Source organism: Syngnathus floridae, chromosome 11 (genome assembly GCF_059516105.1).
Source record: "Syngnathus floridae isolate MCC-2025c chromosome 11, RoL_Sflo_1.0, whole genome shotgun sequence".
In the NCBI taxonomy this organism is placed as follows: Eukaryota; Metazoa; Chordata; class Actinopteri; order Syngnathiformes; family Syngnathidae; genus Syngnathus; species Syngnathus floridae.
In genome coordinates this window covers 2,551,965-2,574,564 of record NC_142423.1, presented here as the reverse complement: position 1 = coordinate 2,574,564, position 22,600 = coordinate 2,551,965, and the positions used below count along the sequence as shown (strand labels likewise).

The following is a 22,600-nucleotide window of genomic DNA, read 5'->3' as shown; positions in this document are numbered from 1 at the left end:
TTATGACGCCGTTCATTTTTTCACAAATGTCTTGGCTTTGTGGATGATACACTGCTCCGAGCCGCTGTTTAATTCCCAATTTTTGCATTATGATTTTGACCGTTTTATCCACAAACTCTCTCCCGTTATCTGAAGAAATCCTATCCGGCAGACCCCATCTGCTGATAACTTCGCGGCACAGAAACTTGGCATCTTTCCGTTTAGTTGGACAGGCCTCCGGCCATCTTGAAAACCGGTCTACGACCACCAACATGTATCTTTTCCCTTCGACAGGTTGTATCATGTCGACAAAATCCACCACTAGTTCTCTCATGGGGCCATTAGGAGTCGGGATATAACCCGTGGGGGTGGCTACCCCTCTTCTCACATTGTTTTTCAAACAGATTGCACATTTTCCAATTACCTGGTCGATTTGTTCGAGCAAATATGGCGCCCAAAACCCGTATTCTGCGGTTATTTTTCTCTTTACCTCCCCCCTTGACACATGGGCCAACCCATGTGCCTCCTGGATTAACAGTCCCAGCAAATCTGGCGGCGCCACTACCAGACCCTCGTGATTTCTCCACAGTCCAGTAGGGTCTTGACTCGCCCCCCTTTGCTCCCAAAGGTGTTTATCCATCGGGTTAACGGCTGCCTGCATTAAGATTACATCTCTGAGTGTGACCCTGTCTTCGAGGTCGACCTCATGCGTAACCAACAAAACTTTCCCTTTCTGGCTGCCTTTCGTGACAGCCCTGGCTGCTTCGTCCGCCACTCTATTTCCCTGCGTGACTCTGGACGCATCGGACTTGTGGGCAGCACATTTTGCAATGGCTATTTCTCTAGGTTTCATCATGGCCACCAGCAGCTTCAATATCTAAGCATGATGCTGGATGGGGGAACCGTCAGTCTTCTTGAACCCCCGATTCCTCCACACAGCACCAAACAGGTGGCACACGCTATGCGCATATGCCGAATCTGTATAGATTGTCACTCTTTTCCCTTCTGCGAGCAGACATGCTTCTGTTAACCCCACCAGTTCAGCAAGTTGGGCCGAGGCCGGTTGTGGCACCACTTCGGCTTTGATCGTTACAAACTCAGGTTCCTGCGCTTGCATGACCGCATAGCCAGTGCATAAATTTTCTCCGACTCGATAACAAGAGCCGTCTGTCCAAAGTTCGAGATCCGCCTCTCTCAGGGGGATGGCTTGCAAATCAGACCGCAGTCTAGAGTATTTTTCTGACTCATACAAACAATCGTGGGGGTCCCCATCCTCTGAAGTTGGCAAAAACTCAGCTGGGTTTACAGTAGTACACCTTGCTAGAGTGACATCCTCTTGCTCCAAAAGCCTGTAATAGTCCCGGAGCCGGGGCTCTGTCAAGGTGTACTTGCCATGGTTCAACAGAGTCCGAAGACTATGGTGAGTAAGAATTGTCACAGGATAGCCCATGGTGATAGAAGAGGCTTTGTCATACATCAAATAGACTCCGACCACAGCTCTATAGCATGGCGGCAGGCCCATCTCCACCTCGGAGTAGGATGTCGAATAATAGGCCACAGGTTGGGGTCCAGACCCCGTGCCTGTAGGCTGACAAAGAATTGCACATGCAAACCTACCCCCCGCCGAGGTTGACGCGAATAACACAAACTTTTTGGAGTAATCTGGTAAAGCCAATGCCGGAGCCTCTTGCAATCTTGCTTTGATTGTTTCAAACGCCACATGGCCATCCTGTGTCCAATCCAGCGTGGCGTGGAGATCATTATTGCCTGTGTCTTTGATCATGGCTCTTAACAGCCCTACCAATTTGGCGTATTCTTCGACCCAAGAGGCCGAATATCCCGCAATTCCCAGAAAGGTTAACATTTGCCGGACAGTTCTGGGTTTTGGAGCCGTTCGTATCGCCTCCAAATGGCCATCTGAGATACGTCTCTGTCCATACGATATTTTCTGGCCCAAATAGTCAACCTGTTTTTGACAGTATTGTAATTTCTTTTGAGACACTTTATGACCATTTTCTGCCAAAATTTGCAACAGTTTGATCGAGTCTTTGTGGCACGTCTCGACATCCGATGCACAGACAATAATGTCGTCCACATATTGAATAACAGTGCTCTGCACCTGTCTTTCGAGCCCTTCGAGATCATCCTTTAACTCTTTGTTAAACACATGAGGGCTATGTTTGTAACCCATAGGAAGTCTCTGATTTGATAAAACTGTCCTTTGAACGTGAACCCGAACAGTCCTTGTGATTAGCTACTGAGTGGGACACTGAAAAAGGCGCTACAAAGGTCCACCACTGAGAAGCATTCCGCGTCCGGCGGAATCTGTGCCAGCAGGGTGTGCGGATCTGGCACATCGGCTACATTGTCAATCACCACTTCGTTCACGGCTCGAAGGTCATGTACTAGCCGGTGGGTGTTGTCAGGCTTTTTCAAGGGCAGTATTGGCGTATTACTAAGAGGGGTCTACGTTAGCCTCAACACATTTGCCACGAGCAATCCTTCGATCTGTGTTTCAATCCCCCGCACTGCTTCCTCCTTCAGGGGGTACTGTGTTTTCCATGGGGGTCTGCAGCCTGGCCGAAGATCCACTGTTACCGGTTGTGCTGATTTTACAAGTCCAATATCCGTACTATGGCGAGACCACAGGTAGTCGGGTACCTGTCGTAGCATGTCTTCTTTAAGTAGATCTGTCGTCATACTGAGGATGGAGTCGTGCGACAGCTGCACCGTTTGGAGCTGTCCATGTCCATGCGCTGAAACCATGATTTTCATGAAACGTTTATCAACACTCACCCAAAGAGCATTGTTTCCTGCCAGCGGGGAAAACTTGAGTGTTTCCGCCGCCGCCATCATTTCTCCTACATGTTGCTGCTCCCAGTCTTCTGCTATCAACAAAGTCACATGTGGGATGCTATTCTTGACTTTAAATTCCTTGTCAATGAATCCGTTTCTCTGGATTTTCATGGCCACTCCCTGTGGTCCCAGGATAGTGCAAGTGCCATTCAATTGCACTTCTTGAGGTTGTTGACGCAACCACTCTTCTGCCTGTGCCTGTGTTAGGACTTTGTGATATTGTAGCGTGCAGTGGAATGGGTACTCTGGGGTCCTTGCTCCTGGTCTATTGGAGCGGATACACTTCTCCCACTTCTTGTACGGTTCCAACAGGTTGTCGCTGACATCTCCCACCCAAAATACAGTGGGCGTTGACTTCCCGGACCTTGCCTGTATCATCACCTTGTGGCACGTTTTGTATGGTATTTCAACCTCACATCCATCGGGAGAACACTTTATGGTACAGTTCAATCCACACAGGGCATCTCTGCCGAGGAGGGCAATAGGTGTACGGTTTGACACCAGGACTGGAATTTTTATTGTGTGGTCTTGCCAGCAGAGCTTTACTGGTCTTGTGGAAGGGATCAGCTGTTTAATACCCTCGAACCCTATTGTCCGCACAAAATGACCGGACATGGGGAGATGTGTAGCGTCTTCGGGCCGGATACAAGTGAAAGCCGCTCCGCTGTCAACCATAGCTGTCAAAGGCTGATCATTTACTTTCACTGTTATTGTTGGCTCCTGTTCCGGACCTGACACTACCAGCTGACATCCCCCCTTAGGGCACTCTGGGCACCCCTAAAATCCAGGCTCCGGTCCCCCAAAGGGGTTTACCGGGCCCTGAGGCCTTTGGCCTCGTGGTTTGATTCCCCCTCTGAAGCCACCTCCAGAGGAGTTGTTATAGGGCCTATCACACTGGCGAGATATGTGGCCTGGTCGTCCGCAATTATAGCACGCATTAGGTCTCTGTTGTAGGCCCCCCGGGAGATTAGGCCTTCCTGCCCGTCCTTTGTCTCCACGGGCCGTGGCTCCCCAGAGATGGGCCGGTCTGTTTCCCCATTGAGGGGCTGGGCTGAAGGGCACCGCCATGGCTGCCTGCGGAGTTAGGCCATGCGGGGACGTGGGCTGTAGAATGATTTGTTGCGGTGGAGCTTGCACCACGACTGTCTGCTTCTTTTCCTTTTTATTGTCCACGAGCTGCACTTGGTTCAGCCTCCTCACCACTTCTTGGTCCTGCTCCTTTTGAGCCATCTCCTTCTTGCGGAACCAATCAACTTGATGAGCGATGTGATCAGTGTAGACATTAGTCGTCATGCTTCCCAGTCCCACCACTTCAGCCAGTTTGCTCCTCACTTGCACGGGCAGGCCCATTTGGATCTTATCCCGCAAGATAGATTTTTCCATTTGGGTTGTATCTGGATCATTTCCTGTGATGTGTCTCCAAGTCTGATATGCTCTTGCCACGTATGAGCGTGCGTTCTCTGTCAGTCCCAGGGGTTCGAGCACAATATTATCAGGGTTTGCATTGGTCGGGTATGCTGCCTTCAGTGCTCCCCACATCTGGCCTCGGACTGCTGCAAACAGGTCAGAGTCATTTGCTGATGTTGTAGCAAAGCGATGTAACCCTGCTTTTCCCAAAATGTCTTTCATGGTATGGACTCCCACCACGTTAGCCAGAAGCCTCTTAATGTCTCCTACCGCGAATTGGGTTCCCACCATGCACTCCTCCAATTTGGATATCCAAGGGTGTGCTCCGTCTTGAATGGTGGGCAGCTTCTCAAGGATGGCTGACATGTCGGAATTCTGCCATGGTTTGTATTCCAGCTGTTGCCCTCTCACCAAAACTGGTAGGATTGTATTTGCCCGCCTTGATCTTTGCCCCTGGCTCAAAAGGGACGCTGGTATTTTGGACGCTTCTTTCTTCAGCTTGCGTTCAGCGACCTCCAACCTTTGCAATTGTTCCTCCAGCTCCTCTTGCTCCTTTGGTTCCACACTCCAGTCCAATTCCTTCAGGCATTGCTTTTTCCGGTTCTTAATGCTCATTAAGGCGGTTCTTCTCCAATCCTCCATGGCCGTGGGGGTGGAGCATGAGGTAGGCGTAGGATCCTTGTCTCCCCCGTCATCATCACTACTGTCGCTTCCACTGTCGGTACTACTAAAATACATATTTTCTTGTTCTAATTTTTTCCCCGGAGTGCGTCCTTTTTCCTCCGCTTTTTTCAAAATGCTTTTGATTGTGGGGTCATAGCCCCCCGCTGCTCCTTCAGCATCACTCTGGCTGTCATACTGCAGCTCCTTTCTGGTGTAGTCAAAAGTGTCATGCTTCGCAAATCGTGTTCTATTTCTTTTGCGGGTAGGGCTAGGGTGCATGATGATGGTGGTCTTTGCTCTTCCTGTTTCGACAATGTCCTTATCCTCTGTCTCCAGCTGATAACTTCCTTCCTGGTTGATTATCGGAAGTTGTGGATAGACATTTCCACGGTCTTCACTCACATCATACGGTGGGGGATTCTTAACAGGGGACACATGTGAAAAAGGCATGTTTGCTTTTTCCATTCGTGTCTTAGCTTCTTCCATATTTTTCTGCACTTCAGCTTTAATTTTCTCTTTTCTCTGTTGGAACTCTCGGTTCAATTTGAGTCCCTCTTCGTCAAATATTTTTAACAATCCCAATTCCCATTCTCTTTTTTCCTTCCTCTTTTCTCCTCTTTTTCCTTTTTTATGTCCTGCCTTGTATGCTGATACTAGTACACGTATAGTCTCAACTACTTCCCTGTTATAAGTCCCTTCCACCGGCCAAGGCCTCTCGATGTCAGGCCATCTCTTATTCCTTCTTTTGGATATTTCTTTAACCCCCTTAATAAGCGGGTAGTTTCTCAGCACTACCTCGATGGGGGTAGTCATCATTGGACTAGCATAGTTCCTTTCTCCCATTTTTTTTTTTTTTTTTTTTTATTTGGTTTGATTGCAGGTAACAATATCAATTAAACAATGGACATACGATTTTGCCAACCTCAGATGGACCCCTTAAGACCGGCTGTCTCAATTGATATTTGATCCGATGTATTCCGTCCGCGCTATTTCTGTACCCGCACTCAACTTATGTTGGAGATGACACCTTGTTTGAAAAACAATTGTTCACAAGTTTATGATGATCAGTCTGTAGTCAGTCTGCTATGCAATCCCTGTTCTCAGGTTAGAGTGAAATGCGAGAGTTTGTGGACAAAATCACACTGGCCTTAAGAATTTGAATGCGACGCTCCACAAAGCTCTTCTCCAGACGACTTGGAAGTTCAGTCTGTGTCTCTTTGTCCTCCTGGAGAAACGGATGTATCCGCCGTCTCAGGTTTTTTATGTAAACAGAAAATCAGAAGTATTGAGGAGAGCCCCAGAGAGCAATATCAATAATTGGTTTTTAATTTTATTATTCTGTCTTTAATTTAAATTAACAAGTTGGGCTTTTCTTCAACTCCAATTTCTCATTGCTCCCAGAGGGTCTAGGGGGCGCCAGCTGACCCTAGTAGGGTCCCTCATTATTTATGAGGGACCACACTCTTTCTTGAGATGCATACATGCACATCTATATTAGTGTCGTATTAGGTAGCATTCCCGTGCTTCTTGTTTCTTGTTAGACAGCTGTGGCACATTAATTCTCCTGGGTTGCAGTTACCTCAGGACCTCCACTGTTGGTCATGCATTCTTTTGCTCCTTCAGCATGACGTCCTCCATCATCCTGTCACATGTTCTCGCTACCAGCAAGGTAGGCCCCAAAATGGGCATAACTCCGGCCCCGCGCCCCGCCCCCACGTCACCCACACGGGGAGTGCCTAGCCTTAAAACACAGTGGGCAGGTACAGGTTGGCCACTCCCTGCCCCGCCCCCGAAGCCAGATTCCCCTCCCCGAGCGGGCACCGCAGGCGGGCACGCGCCCCAGAGCACCGAGAAGTCACTGTCCTCTTAGCTTTTTGCTGCCTCTACAAGCACGCTCACCCACACGCACTCAAGAGCAAACACACACACTTACTCACGATCGCGTACACGCGCACACACGCACGCTCACATACACACACCCATGGGTACACACACACACACATAGGATCTCACACGTCTCCGCACGCGCAGACAATCACAAACAGACGTCATTGAGCGATAAACGCTCACGCACAAACATAGGAGACAGAGCAGGATTCGAATCCATTCCACGTTTTGCTGCTTGCCAACTGCAGCTATGCAGTTTGGTGACAAATACGCACGTCTTACTTAACTTTCGTTTCGTTTCGTTTCTAATAGCGCTTTATATTTTCCCCTTTTTTTTCTGCAGAATTTGATTAAGTGTGCACACAAATTACTTTTCCATCATGGTATACGAATCCTTGCACTTCAAGAGGCCTCTTTGCCACGTTTTACCCTTCACACAATGGGATATCTACACACACAAGAGCCGACAAGAACCTATTTCCCAAACGCGGTCTGTACAGGCTCAAATTTATCAAACTTTGACAGACGTGTATGCTATTATAATACGTCCCCATAGAGGAATCGAACCGCAAGCAGATCGTATCAGCTTAATCAATATTCAAAAACCGCCAGTCCTCTTAAGTTTTACCTGGGGGCCTCTTACACCAGCATTTAAATTGACAAGCCTTATAACTCACATACACCTCTAATTCGATCAGTGCCCAAACGACGTGGCTTCGCGCGCATCATTCCCTTCGGCCCACAGGTCCCTGACCTGGCCGGATATCTTCTTCCATTCACTCTCACAGTACGGATGCTAAGGTTGCGCTCGTTCCTATTGGCCAAACGCGGTCAACGCAACCTCCCTTTTTCGTTGGACTTTGGCAGAGACTAGCACGGCCACTGAACATCTCGACAATCGCACTTGGCGCTTGCAGTGTCCCGGCTTGCCCCAGGAATTTTCCGTCTGGGAGCTAGGTGGCGTGATCTATCTCTTGTCACAACATAGTTCAATCGTACCTGTGTTTCCGCCACAATCACACAGCTAAAATTTCGATCCTCCGCCGGACCATTGACACGACTAATTTCCACGTCCACGTTTTATGGGACTTCCTACTATTTTCTTCTTGTGACAGCCGACCAGCGTTGTTCTCGACAACCTGTCCTGTTTCACATTCGCCCTCCCTGGGGCGTTTATTTCTTCTCGTTTATCATTCTCACAAGACATGCCATTCACTCGTGCAATCCCCAAAACGTTTTGTTACTGTTCCCCTTTTTATTTATTGTTTTTTATTTTTATTTTTTCTGTTTTTATTTTACTTTTCTTTCGCTGTCTCTATTTGGGGCCACTCCCCCTTCAAAAGTCGCATTATGACGGCTTTTGACTAGGAGAGACAACTTTCCCTGGAGCCCGTCGTGGCCCCATCAGATCCGTTTAACTGCCCTCCGTGTGGGGGACAACGCTCCCTCCCCCCCTTTCCAAGAGCGAGCATGCTGCGGTGACTTTGAGTGCAAGCAACTCACCTCAATACAGGTCATCGGCCGGCCGCTGGATGCTCGCGGAGAGAGCGGACGGGACGGTCCCCTGGAGAACACGAATCCTGTTCGTGACGCCAAAAATGTGGTATATGGTTTTTGCTGCTTCGCCGGTCTCCAAAAAACACTCGGTGATCGGTGGCTGTTTCCCGACAAATGAGCACTTCAGAGACCCACGGCTGATTGGGAAAAGATTTTATTCGACCGATGTCAGAGTGAAGTCTTTCCAAAAAGTTGAGTGGCCCCAGGCATGGATGTAAAAAAGCCCCCCAACCCCTGTCAGGCCCGTATCTTTTATACCTGGCAAGGAGCTGATGTCATGGCTTTGTGCACCAGCTGCGGTTTTCAATCTACTAGTTTACTTCAGTCCTAAAAAGGAGATCTTGACCAGCGCTGTTGGTGATAGACGACAACAGCCACTTTACCTTATTATAGGATTGCACACATTGCTGAAACTGAATTCTCCCTGACCAGCAAATATAGAATAGAATCGTGTCACTGACGCCAGGTGGACATTCTAAGGCCACCTACAGGAATAGAGAGGGAATTCCAAATTACACTTCAGGTGAACTGAGTGTTTAGAATCAGTTCACTCAAAAGATTCGTTCAAACATCGTTCAACGAATTCCCCCCCCACACACACACTGATTCGGCTTTTTCTTTTTTTACAACATCCAGTGGAAACACATCAAACAATACAACTACACCCCCCCCCCCCAAATTATTATAATAATTGGCTCGGGTAATTAACACATTTATTTCTATAACACCTACATTACCTACCAGCTGTTAGGCTACGGATTTTAGTTATTGATCTCACTCCAAATTGCGATCAACACTTAACACATAAATTGCTATGTCCTAATCCACACACTGGCGCACCTAACAATTTTGCGAGTTCGTTCTGTCAAAGAGAAGACCAGTAGATCAATCAGACCAAATTTACCAATTGTTTATTCCTGACAAAGCGCTCTAATACAGGTCTGGGTCCCGGGTCCCTCACACTAAAGCTCGTGCGTTTTTGTGACCACCACAAGACGACACACTCTTCCGGGTTGCCCAGTTTTGAAGAAACACAATATGAATATTAAAGCATGCAAAACATTGTGAGATGATTGGTCGATGGCCATCTCCTCCCCGTCCAGGTGTTGCTGAGGTCAGGCGGTTGGGTTTTCCCCGCGAAGCCCGGCCACATAGACGTGCTGTTGTTCTCGTTTCTCACCGACCTTGAGGTGTTCTCGTCCGGTACTCCCTATCTGGGCCTATTCCACAACACTTCGAAGAAAACAAGTTCATGCAGTTTGCCTGCACATTCTTCGCCACCCACCAATCCACACGAGCACTCCAATACTAGATATTAATATGATTATAAGTTTAACACAACCTTAAAAAATATGTTTGCAAACTCCCGAAAGCACATTTCACTTTACAGCTCAGTGGCCTAGTAGTAGAGTGTCCGACCTGAGACTGGACGGTTGTGGGTTCAAACCCCGGCCGGGTCATACCAAAGTCTATAAAAATGGGACCCATTTCCTCCCTGCTTGGCACTCAGCATTGGAATTGGGGGGTTACATCACCAAATGATTCCCGAGCGCGGCACCGCTGCTGCTCACTGCTCCCCTCTCCCCCAGGGGATGGATCAAAATCACACGGGGATGGGTTAAATGCAGAGGACACATTTCACCACACCCAGATGTGTGTGACGATAATTGGGACTTTTTTTACACACTGATCCGTTGGCAACGGTCTCTCACCCGGTCGTGAACGGGAAGTTGCGTCACTGACTCGTTCGTGAACGGGAAATTACGTCACTGACTCGTAAAGTCCCTCCTCCATCTAACGCTCGCTGGCGCTGTTGATTGGTCGTTCGCGAAGATTCACGAGTGAGTGACAGCATTGCCGCTATGCCATTGCCAGCCGACACAATTTATGCCAACATTGATGTTTTAATTTTGTATTTGTTGGCTTGTAGTTGATGGTGTTAATATATCGAATGTGTTTTATGTTTGAATAAAAGGTTGAAAAAAAACGTTATGACAACATTTGTTAATTTTGGGGACACCAACTCACATAACAACGTAAAACACATATACATGTTGTCATATAAAGCAGTGAACCAAATGTCTGATTTTTATGTTTTGATTGGTGAATATAAAAACAAAGAATAAAACAGCAGCCAAGTTATAACATAAATGTTAATAATAATAATAATAATAATAATAATAATAATAATAATAAAAGTCATCTCAAACCAGCAATCTAATGCGAAACTGCAGTCTATATATTGGATAATATTTAGGCATATACATGCATACACGTTATTTAAAACCTACTATAAGTAAATCGTAAATCTACATTCTGGCTTACATAGTTCACGCCAGGAGACGCAACATATTCACTGACTGATCCGTTGATGCACAGGAAGGCAGTTCACTCAGTGACTCGTTCGCGAACGGGAAATCCAGGATTCGTTCCCTCACTGAACAGCCGTTCTCGCGGCGAACTGGAAATGCGAATCACTCAGTGAGTGATTCACTCACTGAGTGATTCGTTCACTCACAGATTCGTTCGTTGGTGAACGGGAAATGCAATTCACGACTCGTTCGTGAACGGGAAGTTACGTCATTTTCTTCTTCGTTTTGTTTTACGGCGAGGTGGCAGAAGCTTCAATGGGCATTATCGACACCTACCGGTTGAAGTTATATGAACGGAAAAATGAACAAATCAGTTTCGGAAGTGATTCGTTCACTGAATATATCCGTTCTTTTTGAACGAATCGTTCACTCACGAGCCAACACTAGTCAGGGGTATGACTGTCGCTGATGGCTTAACGCAGGGGTTCCCAATACGTCGATGGCGATCGACCGGTCGATCGCCTAGCCACTACTGGTCGATCGCGTGACATTAAAATGTTTTTGGGGGTTTTTCGCACTTGACGCGTGTGCAAACAACGGCGCTAACAACACAACACTAACGCTCATGAGTTCCCTCCAATTGTCAGATCCCTGTTTTTTCTCTTAAATTTAAGAAAGATTCAAGATTCAAGAGTTTTTTATTCGCCATGTTTGAGCGTGCCAAACAAGGAATTTGACTTCGGTAAATCACAGCCTCTGTTCAACATTTAGGTGACTAACAACAACACTCAGGACATGTGAAAAATGAAAGATATTCTCAAACATCCCCTGATCTTAAACTGATCTTAAACTCCCAAGAGGGCAAGGAAAAACTCAAAACTCCAGCTAGGGGAAATGAGAAACCTTGAGAAGAGACCACAGATGGGAGGGTCCCTCTTCTAGGATGACCAGGCTGCAATGGATGCAGAGAGGACACATAGTACAAACAGTGTAGACAAAAAAGGTGTGGAAATTAGGATGTTATTGCACAGTAATGACTCTGAGACTCTAAGAGTGGTGTGAGTTCATCAGAGCGACAGCCTGGGGGAAGAAGCTGTCAGGCAGGGAACACGGCGGAGGACTCGGATGCAGAGTCTTTCTTTTCACGGATTTATTCCAACAGAAGGATGACCAAAAAGACAACTCAAAGCGCCTCTTGTGAGGGAAAAACACTTGGCAAAAGTCCAAACAAAAAGCGTCGCACTCGGGCGAGACAAAAAGGGCTATGGGGAAAAAGGCACTAACAAAAGGCGTCGCTCTGTGGCGAGACAGAAAGGAGGAATCTTACTAGGTAGTCGTACGGCAAGGAATCGCTGGTGGTCGGGACGAGGCAAGACACACTGGCACAAGACAAGGGGAAGACACGGACTAAATACACACAAACGGGCTGGGACACAGGTGCTGACAATTAGTGTCAACCACACAGGTGCACACAATCGGGATCAGGGAATACAAGACAACAGAAACGTAGAGGAAGGAACCACGAACTGAAACGGAAGGGATGACAAAATTAAACAGGAAGTGAAGTCACGACACAGACAAGACAGAAATCCGGAAAATTAACATGACCGCATGATATAACCCCCCCCTAGGGCCGGATCCCAGACGGCCCAGGAGCCTCAGGGTGAGCTGCATAAAAGTCCTCAAATAGCCCTGGGTCCAAAATAAAACTAGGCGGCACCCATTGCCGCTCCTCAGGCCCATAACCCTCCCAGTCCACCAGGTACTGCCAGCCCCGGCCCCTTCTGCGCACGTCCAACAGTTCCTTCACCGTGTAGGCAGTCCCACCCCCTACCGTCCGCGGGGGCGGCGCAGGATCTGGCACCAACGGACTGTCCACAGCCGGCTTGATCTTCCCGACGTAAAAGGTGGGGTGGACTGCAAGGGACCTGGGCAAGCGGAGACGCACCGCGGCCGGGTTCACGACCTTGGAGATGGGGAATGGACCCACAAAGCAAGGTGCCAGCTTCCTGGAGTCCCCCCGGTTGGGAAGATCCTTGGCGGACAGCCAAACACGTTGACCCCGCCGGTACACAGGCGCCGGACGTCGCCTTCGGTCAGCCATCCGCTTGACACGGTCCCCCTGGCGGATCAGCGTGGCCCGCGCCGCCGACCAGATACGACGACATCGGCGCACCAAGGCGTGGGCTGAGGTCACCGTCACCTCCGGCTCACTGTCAGGGAAGACTGGGGGCTGGTAACCAAACACGCACATGAACGGCGACATACCTGTAGCCGTGGTGGGCAGGGAATTATGGGCATACTCCACCCAGGTGAGGTTCTTGCTCCACGTGGAGGGGTTTTGGGAAACAAGGCAGCGGAGGCCCGTCTCCAACTGCTGGTTGATGCGTTCCGTTTGACCGTTCGCCTCTGGATGATAGCCCGATGTGAGACTCACGGTTGCCCCTATGAGCCTGCAAAATTCTTTCCAAAACCTGGATATGAATTGGGGACCCCTATCTGAAACAATGTCCTTTGGGAAACCATGAATCTTGAATATGTGGTCCATCACTACTGTTGCCGTTCGTTTAGCGGACGGCAACTTGGGCAGAGCAATAAAGTGAGCCATCTTCGAGAATCTGTCTACAACAGTGAGTATGGTTGTTCGCCCGTTTGAAGCTGGTAGCCCTGTGACGAAGTCCATGGAGATCTCGGCCCACGGACGCGATGGAATGGGGAGGGGGTGCAGCAGGCCCATACGGGCGCCGTGGGAGTTCTTATTCTGGGCGCAGACGGAACAGGCTGAGACGTATTCCCTAACGTCTGCCCCCATGGAGGGCCACCAGAATCGCTGCTGGACGACAAACAGGGTTCTGCGCATGCCCGGATGACAGGAGAGTCTGGAGGTGTGAGCCCAATGGACAACTTGGGACCGTAATTGTTCGGGAACGAACAGTCTGTTTTCAGGGCATCCACTCGGAGGTGGTTTGTTGCCATTGGCCTGCTGCACCAGGCCTTCGATAGTCCAGGTCACTGCTCTTACCATGCAACGAGGAGGCAGAATGGGTTCCGGCTTCTTGACTTCCGAACCTGGGCTGTAGACACGGGAGAGCGCGTCAGGCTTGGTGTTCTTGGATCCCGGTCTGTAAGACAGAGTAAAGTTAAATCGGTTGAAAAAGAGCGACCGGCGGGCTTGGCGAGAATTCAATCTCTTGGCCGTCTTAATGTATTGTAAGTTTTTATTGTCTGTCCAGACCAGAAAAGGCTGCTGTGCTCCCTCCAACCAATGTCTCTATTCCTCTAAAGCCAGTTTTACCACCAACAGTTCACGATCTCCCACGTCATAGTTCTGTTCGGCTGGCGTCAGCCGTCTGGACAGGAACGCGCACGGATGGAGCTTGTTGAGGCAACATATATATAAAATTATTTTTTTTTTTTAGTCTGTAGATCTTTGTGACTTGGTCATTTCATAAGTAGCTCGCGAGCTGAAAATGGGCACCCCTGGCTTAACGGTACACTCGCCTGTCTTGTGTGCAGGTACCTCAATTCTCGCACATGGCGTTGAGTAGGTGTAACTGGTGGGGGAAAAAAGTCAGGGAAGCAATTTCCCGTTCACGAACGAGTGAGTGATGCAATTTTCCGTTCACGACCGAGAGCCTTGCCTTAACAGTTGTTGTGCCAAAGTAGGTTCGGTTCCCCCGTGAAGATTTGTTTCCCCTGCCGCGGGAGCGCGCACTCCTTGTTTAGAAAGGGTGGAAAGCGAAAAACCGATGCCGTACGGCGACAGCACTGGGTTGTTTTCAATAAAAACATGAACACCCGTTGCGTCAGTCAATATTCATATTTAGAAAGGGTTTATTTCCTTGTATTTCTTTTAAGTTCATTCGCGTTCTGCCGTTGATGCGAGGTGCGTTCAAAGACCAATCGTACAGACGGGAACACTCAATTACTTCACCAAAAAGCACCGATATAATAACGTGAGCTCTTTGCATAAACCTCGATGCAAAGGAGCTCCACTTTTTGGGGAGCACTACATGCTACAAGGAGTATATATTAAAAAGGAGACCTTATACTTAATTGTGACCATCATTTATCATTTTTATTATTCAGGTATTTTCAAAGCAACTTAATATTGTTGCATTTATTATTTTGCATTAAAATGACATTATAATGCATATAGCATATAGTGCATGATAATTAAATGCTGACACTACAGCAATATAAAGTCATAATGAGAATGATTTGAGTGAATTGATTTGAATGAATGATTGAGACAGAATTTCAGTTCTGAAGGCTCCTTTTGTCCCAAGCAAAATGACAGGTGGTGGGGAGGGGGGATAAAAATTGTAACAGGAACTTTATAAAAATGTCAACCCGTGAGAATTTGTGCCCCCCTCCCATTTTGAGAATGTTGAGTCCTGGACATCAACTGACTCTTTCTCCGTTTTCCTGGGGATCTGTTCAGGTAGTGTGGCAAATTTGAACAGGTTGTCTCCTTCCCAGCCCAAGTTACAGGGAGGGAACAAATCCTCACAGCGGCCCTGTGAGAATTTGTGCCCCCCTCCCACTTTGAGAACGGTGAGTCCTGGACATGGACTGGCTTCTTTTCTGTCTTTCTTGGGGTCTGTTCAGGTAGTATGGCAAATTTGAACAGGTTGCCTCCTTCCCAGCCCAAGTTACACGGGGGGAACATATCCTCACAGCAACCCTGTGAGAATTTGTGTCCCCCTCCCACTTTGAGAACAGTGAGTCCTGGACATCGACTGGCTTCTTTTCTGTCTTCCTGGGGGTCTGTTCAGGTAGTGTGGCAAATTTGAACAGGTTGCCTCCTTCCTAGCCCAATTACAGGGGGGGGACAGATTCACAGCGGCCCTGTGAGAATACATAAGTACCCACCCCATTTAAAACGGTGTATATGTGTGTGTGTTTAATTACACACTTCGATTTACACGATTTGAAAAGCTAAACCAATACATATTTTAGGAGAGGGTTTTATTACAAATGTTCCTTTTAACTGTTGTATGGCTGAGTACTCATAGTGAAGAAATTATTGCATGTGTGAGAGCTCGGACAGTACAGCCAAATGCAAAGTGAAGCAGACTTTATTGTGGAGGGAGAGGGGAACGGTGGAGGGCTGAAGCGGCGAACAGGCGAGGCTGCGCTCGTCGGGTTTGGATAGCCGGATGGCAAGCCAGGGGAAGGGGCTGGCGGCTGGACTTCGCACTGGCGGTGACTGGACGTGGCGGACGGGTGATCTCCAAGGAGAGCAACTGCAGACTGACAAGGTGGCACTGGACAGACAGGGACAGAACCTAATCCAAAGAAACGGGGAGTCAATCTTACAAGGACCGGTGTGCACAGAAAAATTACGGGACAAAGTGACAAGGATTGTCGCGCTGGCCGCGCTAATATAGCGCTCCCAATGAGCCCGCGACAGGTGACAGTGATCCTGGTGATTGGGGGCGCGGCTGGATGACACCGGCGCGCGCGACAGAAAGCATTGTGCAGTACTAACTTAATAATAACGGAGAAGAAAAAAATAAATAAATGACTTGTGCAGTGATACCGTTACAATAATGGATAGTAAATACATAATGAAATAGATAAACAAATAAATAATTTCGTTGTCCTACTTTTGGTCAAACAAGATTGTCTTGAATTCAAAGTTGTCACCGAAGCACCCATTTAACCGCACCATGTAAGTGCGCACATTTATTGTAAATTATTTTCTGTTGTTCTATGTTACAAACAGTACATATTTTGATGTTTTTAACTTCCTAACGTGTAATATTTTAAAATGTATGAAACATTGCGGCATTGTAAAATCTTGCTTTTTTCTTTGTTTACCAGATTCGGTGTTGCGGATTATTTACTATCCAATATTGTAAAGTTATCACTGCAAAAATCATTTATTTATTTTTTCTTCTCCGTTATTATTAACTTAGTACTGCACAATGTATTCAATAATTTCTTCACTATGAGTACTCAGCCATACAACAGTTAAAAGGAACATTTGTAATAAAACTCTCTCCTAAAATATGTATTGGTTTACCTTTTCAAACATGTAAATCGTAGTGCACCTCATTAATTAAACACACACACATATACACCGTTTTAAATGGGGGGGGGGGGGTACTTATGGATTCTGACAGAACCGCTGTGAGAAATTGTTCCCCCCTGTAATTTGGGCTAGGAAGGAGGCAACCTGTTCAAATTTGCCACACTACCTGAACAGACCCCCAGAAAGACAGCGACGAAGTCAGTCGATGTCCAGGAGTCACCGTTCTCAAAGTGAGAGGCGGGCACAAATGCTCACGGGGCCGCTGTGAGGATTTGTTCACCCCCTGTAACTTGGGCTGGGAAGGAGGCAACTTGTTTAAATTTGCCACACTACCTGAATAGACCCCCAGGAAGACAGAAAAGAGGCCAATCGATGTCCAGGACTAACCGTTCTCAAAGTAGGAGGGGGGCACAAATTCTCACAGGGCCGCTGTGCAGGATTCTACACATAGACCTAATTTAGATGTCTATATTAGGTCTATCGAATAACCTAAAATAAACATCTATTTTAGGTCTACACATAGACCTAAAATAGACGTATTTTTTTCCTAATAGATTTTGTAGGGTACAAAACCATTCGCTCTGGATGAGCTTTGAGATGATGGCATGACAAAGATGTAATTTCCCTTTTGTACCCATGTAGTGATTTGTGACACCAGATTTAGCTCAAGGAGTGGCACGTGAAAAAGTAGGTGTTTATCTTCTGATGTCATTAAAATGTGCACCTAACTTTGTTTTGTGCTCAACAGGCCTTGGAACTCTAAGGCAAATCACTTCACAAGTTAAAATTGTGTTGTGTTATTAACAGCGGTTAATGGGTGAATTGTCAAATCAGACATCTTTTTCCCTTTCCCTTTTTCAGACTCCAAGCAATGGAGATAAGAGGAGCATCTGTATTAAAAACTGACTGGACTCCACAAGGTACAGATTGATTTTTGATTTATTCTTGATTGTAGAAGTAATTACAACTGCCTTGCATTATCTTTGGAAATTGATCTGTTATTGGTGGTTTGAATATACTTATGTATTCTTAGCTACTGTCGCGCCTATGCAAAAAGTGTATGTTGTAATTGCAATCTTCAATATGGAACTTGCATTTATGACTTATCATTGCCTTGACTTTCACACTCCGGAAAGCATGGCGGATTTCAAAGTGCAAAATAAAACCTAGGTTTACCCTGTACATTTTCATCATTTGGATAACAACTTGTAGAACAAGCAATTTTATCAGTACTATTTTAAAATAATGTGATTGGATATGTACAACAGTCAAATTAATTTGCACCACATTCAAAGGCACAGACAGAATGCCACCATTTTTTTTTTTTTCAAACAGGGCAAAGTTTATCATTGGAGAATGGTTCATTTGAATCTTGCAGCTAACATTTGCTTCATTGTTCAACAGGTAGGAAGTGAGTGTGAAACGCCCATGACAGGGAAAAGTAAGAGGATTATTTTTGTAGGCATTAGTCATTTAAAAAGAGGTCATAGCTGCAGTAATTTAAGTCAGTATTTTATTTCCATTTCTCTTTATTCTCAGAGTTTCTGAAGGTCATCGTGGAGCCCCTTCTGGCAATCCCTGGGCTGAGGAGCCTAAACTCTCGTTCAGAATGTGACACGGAGAGTGGACGGTGCCCATGACTGATCTGGAGACCTTCGACATGATGTCCAAGGAAATAGATGACAAACAGGATGCAAGACTGAATGACAGCATGTTTAAGTTTAGAATTGGTTAGTCAAAATTTTGGATGTCCCCCCTCCCCCCCTCTTGATAGCTTACAAATGGAAACTGTAGGGTTCTGTTTGGTTTAATTGCTGTAGTGTCAAAGTTACTGACTTTTCAGTTACTTTTTTGCTTGATTTACAAGAAAAAAAGTCCTCAATTCAATTTTGTCTACTCTTAATTCCACTCTTCTGAGACACTGTTCATAATTCCTTGTATACAGATTGCAAAGCAGTCTTGTGTTAGGAGGCCGCTGATTTGAAGACCTGTATGATTCCAAGACCATGGAAAGGTATGATTAGTTTGACATCTGTACTGTAGATTAAAATAAGACAACAGTGAAGGCTTACGATGTGGTGGCTGCGCTCTGTTAGAGTGGTTCTCACTGTAACTTATCTTTGCAGGAACCACACGGGAGACAGTATGCCCTTTTAAACACCTGCAAGTGGAAAGTCATTCGTCGCTGTGCATACTGCGATGATCGAATGAGGTCTGACTCAGGCCTCTTGCAAGAGCAGTTTTATTGAGAGGAACAGAGTGGGGGTGAGAGTGGAGGTGAGAGTGGACAGGATGGGGTTGAAGCCCCTGACCTCTGAAGACAGGACAAGCTAGGTTATTTATTACAGGTTACATTCCAACATAAGCATAGGATCAAACTAATCTAGCTAGGTAATTTATTACAGGTTACATTCCCACATAAGCATAGGATCAAACTAATCTATCAACCCTGCCACGCTCAATGTTGACATTTCTTTTCTGTTGTCGACTCTCCACAAATGATAATGACAACGTTCAATATGCGTGCTCGTGTGACTCGTGCAGAGGGCCCTCAGGTAGACTGTTCTGATAGCGCTGGTAAATAAAAGAAATTAAAAACTGTCTGCTCGTTCCTGTGCGATTGCTTCATGTTCGAAATGTGCGACTGACATGAGATGCATCAAGGAAAAACTCTTTTACAGGTGGTCGTGGTTTTTATCCCCCCCCATATTCATATTTCTTTTACAGAGTAATCCCAAGGTCTACAATGGGTGATGGCTGATATACATCGAGTTCATCTTTGTAGAAGCTGTTGGCGACACGCACAGAGGCCATGATGATGAAACAAGGATCGCAATGGCTTTAAAATTAAAACGGGCTCCAGCGCTGAGTAGCAAAGGACGCTATCAAAAGCTCACAAGAGAGGGATGTTTATATTGTTGTGTTTCGCCGAGCTGGTTGTTTTGTTTGATATGTCCGACATAAAATATGTATATATTTATATTGTTACGTAGTAGTTTTGTTCTATTAAATAGCCCCCATTTTTTAATACTGTATGTGTATTTTATTCATTTTTAAACATATGATTTAAATACATTGCACATTCATATTTCTGTTGGTTGGATAATGTTTGAAAAAATGTTTTTATTTAGGTTTAATTATCGTTTTGGTTAACTTTAACATCAAAAGGTGTATTTATATCTGCAGGTAACATAAGTATGACTGTTACTGAAACCTATTTCTGTATGAAAAAATGTAAATTTTCACACCCTGGACCATTACTAATCAAATGCATTTTCAAAACATCCTGGAACTACACAAAGGTAAGGATCACAGGTTAAATGTATTGAAGAGAACCTCAATGTTGAATAGACGTCTAGATGTTCAAATGATCACTCGCTATTAGCCATTATTCGAACGTCTACTCAATAAACGTCTAAAAAAACTTTCACATATAGACGTCTAATAGATGTCTAATAGACGTCTAAAAGACATCTAAAAGGTGTCTAACAGACGACTATTCTATAGATGTCTATGGCAGGCATGTCCAAAGTCCGGCCCGCGGGCCAAATCCGGCCACCGGTCATATTTCATACGGCCCACAGCTTATAATGTATTATTCATAGCCCGCCTGCACTGTCAAACTGAAAAAAAATCATAAAACTTGAAACTGTAATTCCTCCTATTACCAAAAGGTGGCAGCACCAGCCCTCTCCGCTCATTTCTGCCATGGCGACTGCAAAGAAAACAAGGAAAGTTGACATTGAGGGCCGTCGCTTTCAAGAGAAATGGGAATTACAATACTTCTTCACTGAAAATCAAGGCAATTGTGTTTGTCTAATTCGTAAAGAGACTGTTGCCTTGTTTAAGGATTTCAACCTAAAGAGACACCATCAGACTAAACATGCTAACACCTACGACAAGCTAACAGGGAGTGACCGCGCTGATAAAGTGAAGCAGCTCCAAGCTGAACTGGCATCACAACAGCGATTCATCACGTGGGGCTGTGAGTCAAAAGTAAATCAAAAGTAAAAATTACTTAATATTAAATATTATGAAGTGGCCATGTTAATACTGCTGAAGTTATGAACCTGTAGACGTGACACAAACTATTACTTTCTGAAAAATATTGTAAATGACAAGAGTAAAATTCACTTGTTTTAAGTTTTAATAATAATAGACAACTTTGCATTACCTATAACTCCTGTTTAAAATGTTCATGAGGCAAAAATAATTTTAAACTCTTGTAAATTAAATTATTTCATACAGTTTGTTCAATGTTATCTGACTCTTCAGATATGAATGAAAGGCAGAATTTGTGTTTTTAAAGTTGTTCACATCTGCCTGAGTGGCTTATATTTGGTTATTTTGTCATTTAAAAAATAAAGACAATTGGGACAATGAAATTTATTTCATAACAATATGTATTTGCATGAAATTTCTGTAGTTAAAAAATGTCTGAAAAAAGTACTGGCCCCCGGGCCCCTTCACTTTATCAAATCTGGCCCTCCTTGAAAAAAGTTTGGACACCCCTGGTCTATGGCATAGACGTCTATATTTGTTACACTTTTAGACTTGTTTTAGACGTGTTTTAGCCGAGACGTCTGCTTAGCATATAGACGTCTATTAGACGTAAAAATGCTCGCAGGGTAATTATTTAATAAATATTATCATAAGTAAATATTATAATAATTATTTTACTCTGATCCACTTGATGAGCTATTTTTTGGGCGTACATTATATAATGTATTTAATTCAATCCCCAACATAGTCAGAAAATCTACATTGCAGATTGGGCTGGGAATCGTATCACTGACGCCAGGTGGACATTCTAAGGCCACCTACAGGAATAGAGGGAATTCCAAATTACACTTCACCCCCTTGGCTCCCCAGTGAATTCCTAGCGCTATTTAAACCATGTGAATACAGCATTTTATCGCATTTCATAAATAGGCCTACTTAAAGACAAAAATGACAACATTGAAGGTATGAAAAGCAAGTTTACCCTCTCACGTATTCATTTTCTTCCATTTACTCACAGAAAATGGTGGCGGACGTGATCTAAGGCACGCCACCCTCGCCACCCACACAATGACACACGCGCGAACACGCATATATGCACACACACATGCACACACAGGTACAAAGTCATATATGTACATTCGTAACAATATATATCAGTGAATGCACCACCCTAACCAGCTCAACACAACACAACACGGCGCGTTCTGGCGAGTCCCCAATTTCATGTTGACTTGAACTCAAGATGATTTTGACCGCCAGAATGCGGTTTTTATTATAAGATAAAATTCTGAACATTACAAGCTTGAAATTACAAACCTGAGTTTTTGCTTTTGTAGTCTATGCTGTCTATGTAGTGACTACATAGACTTCGGACTGCCGCCCCCCTACCGCCCCCTTCAACTTCGGACCCAGGGGGGCGGTACCGCCCACTTTGGGAACCACTGATTTACAAGTAGACGTATGGTTAAAATGAATAATGATTGTTCAAAATTATGTACATTATTTATACAATTTACAGCTGGTTCAGAGTTTTATATTTTGAAATATGATCATATTTGATGGATTTAATTTTGACGTCTATTTTAGGTTATTCCATAGCCCTAATAAGTTACCGAAATAACCACACTTCACACGGCAATGGTTGTTTAAAACAGAGCATCACAACTTCTGTACAACATTAATATTGAATATTAAATCTATAAATTTATACAACTTCCCATTCCTTTTCCAACAAGTAGGCTCTGCCTATTTTGTGCAGTGGATTTTTTTCTTTTTGTATTGTGGTAAATTTTTATTCTGGTATCATGCAATGTATATCTCACTAGTAAGCCTAAGTGTGACCGGGTCATGTTCGGGTCAGGTTCGTGCGGGATTGTTTGGGGCTTGGTCCAGGAAT

The 22,600-nt window shown here is 45.4% G+C and overlaps 1 protein-coding gene and 2 long non-coding RNA genes across 3 annotated transcripts; 1 reads left to right on the top strand and 2 right to left on the bottom strand.

Moving 5' to 3' along the window:
- Nucleotides 1-3,010: 3,010 nt before the first annotated feature.
- Nucleotides 3,011-6,167, bottom strand: LOC148390291 (uncharacterized). The gene has a single exon (XM_088390723.1). The coding sequence runs from the start codon at nucleotides 5,746-5,748 to the stop codon at nucleotides 3,613-3,615; it is 2,136 nt and encodes a 711-aa protein (XP_088246849.1). The 5' UTR covers nucleotides 5,749-6,167; the 3' UTR covers nucleotides 3,011-3,612.
- Nucleotides 6,168-17,577: 11,410 nt separating this feature from the next.
- LOC148390290 (uncharacterized) lies at nucleotides 17,578-19,275 on the top strand. The gene is made up of 4 exons (XR_015861385.1): nucleotides 17,578-17,621; nucleotides 18,241-18,431; nucleotides 18,647-18,715; nucleotides 18,828-19,275. It is a non-coding gene; the product is annotated as an uncharacterized LOC148390290 (long non-coding RNA).
- Nucleotides 18,193-22,095, bottom strand: LOC148390289 (uncharacterized). The gene is made up of 2 exons (XR_015861384.1): nucleotides 22,021-22,095; nucleotides 18,193-20,416 (listed from the first exon to the last, which is right to left on the bottom strand). It is a non-coding gene; the product is annotated as an uncharacterized LOC148390289 (long non-coding RNA).
- Between the last annotated feature and the right edge of the window lie 505 nt (nucleotides 22,096-22,600).

Excerpts from the sequence above, each read along its gene's own strand:
- LOC148390291 (XM_088390723.1), bottom strand. The coding sequence starts at position 5,748 with ATGGGAGAAAGGAACTATGCTAGTCCAATGATGACTACCCCCATCGAG.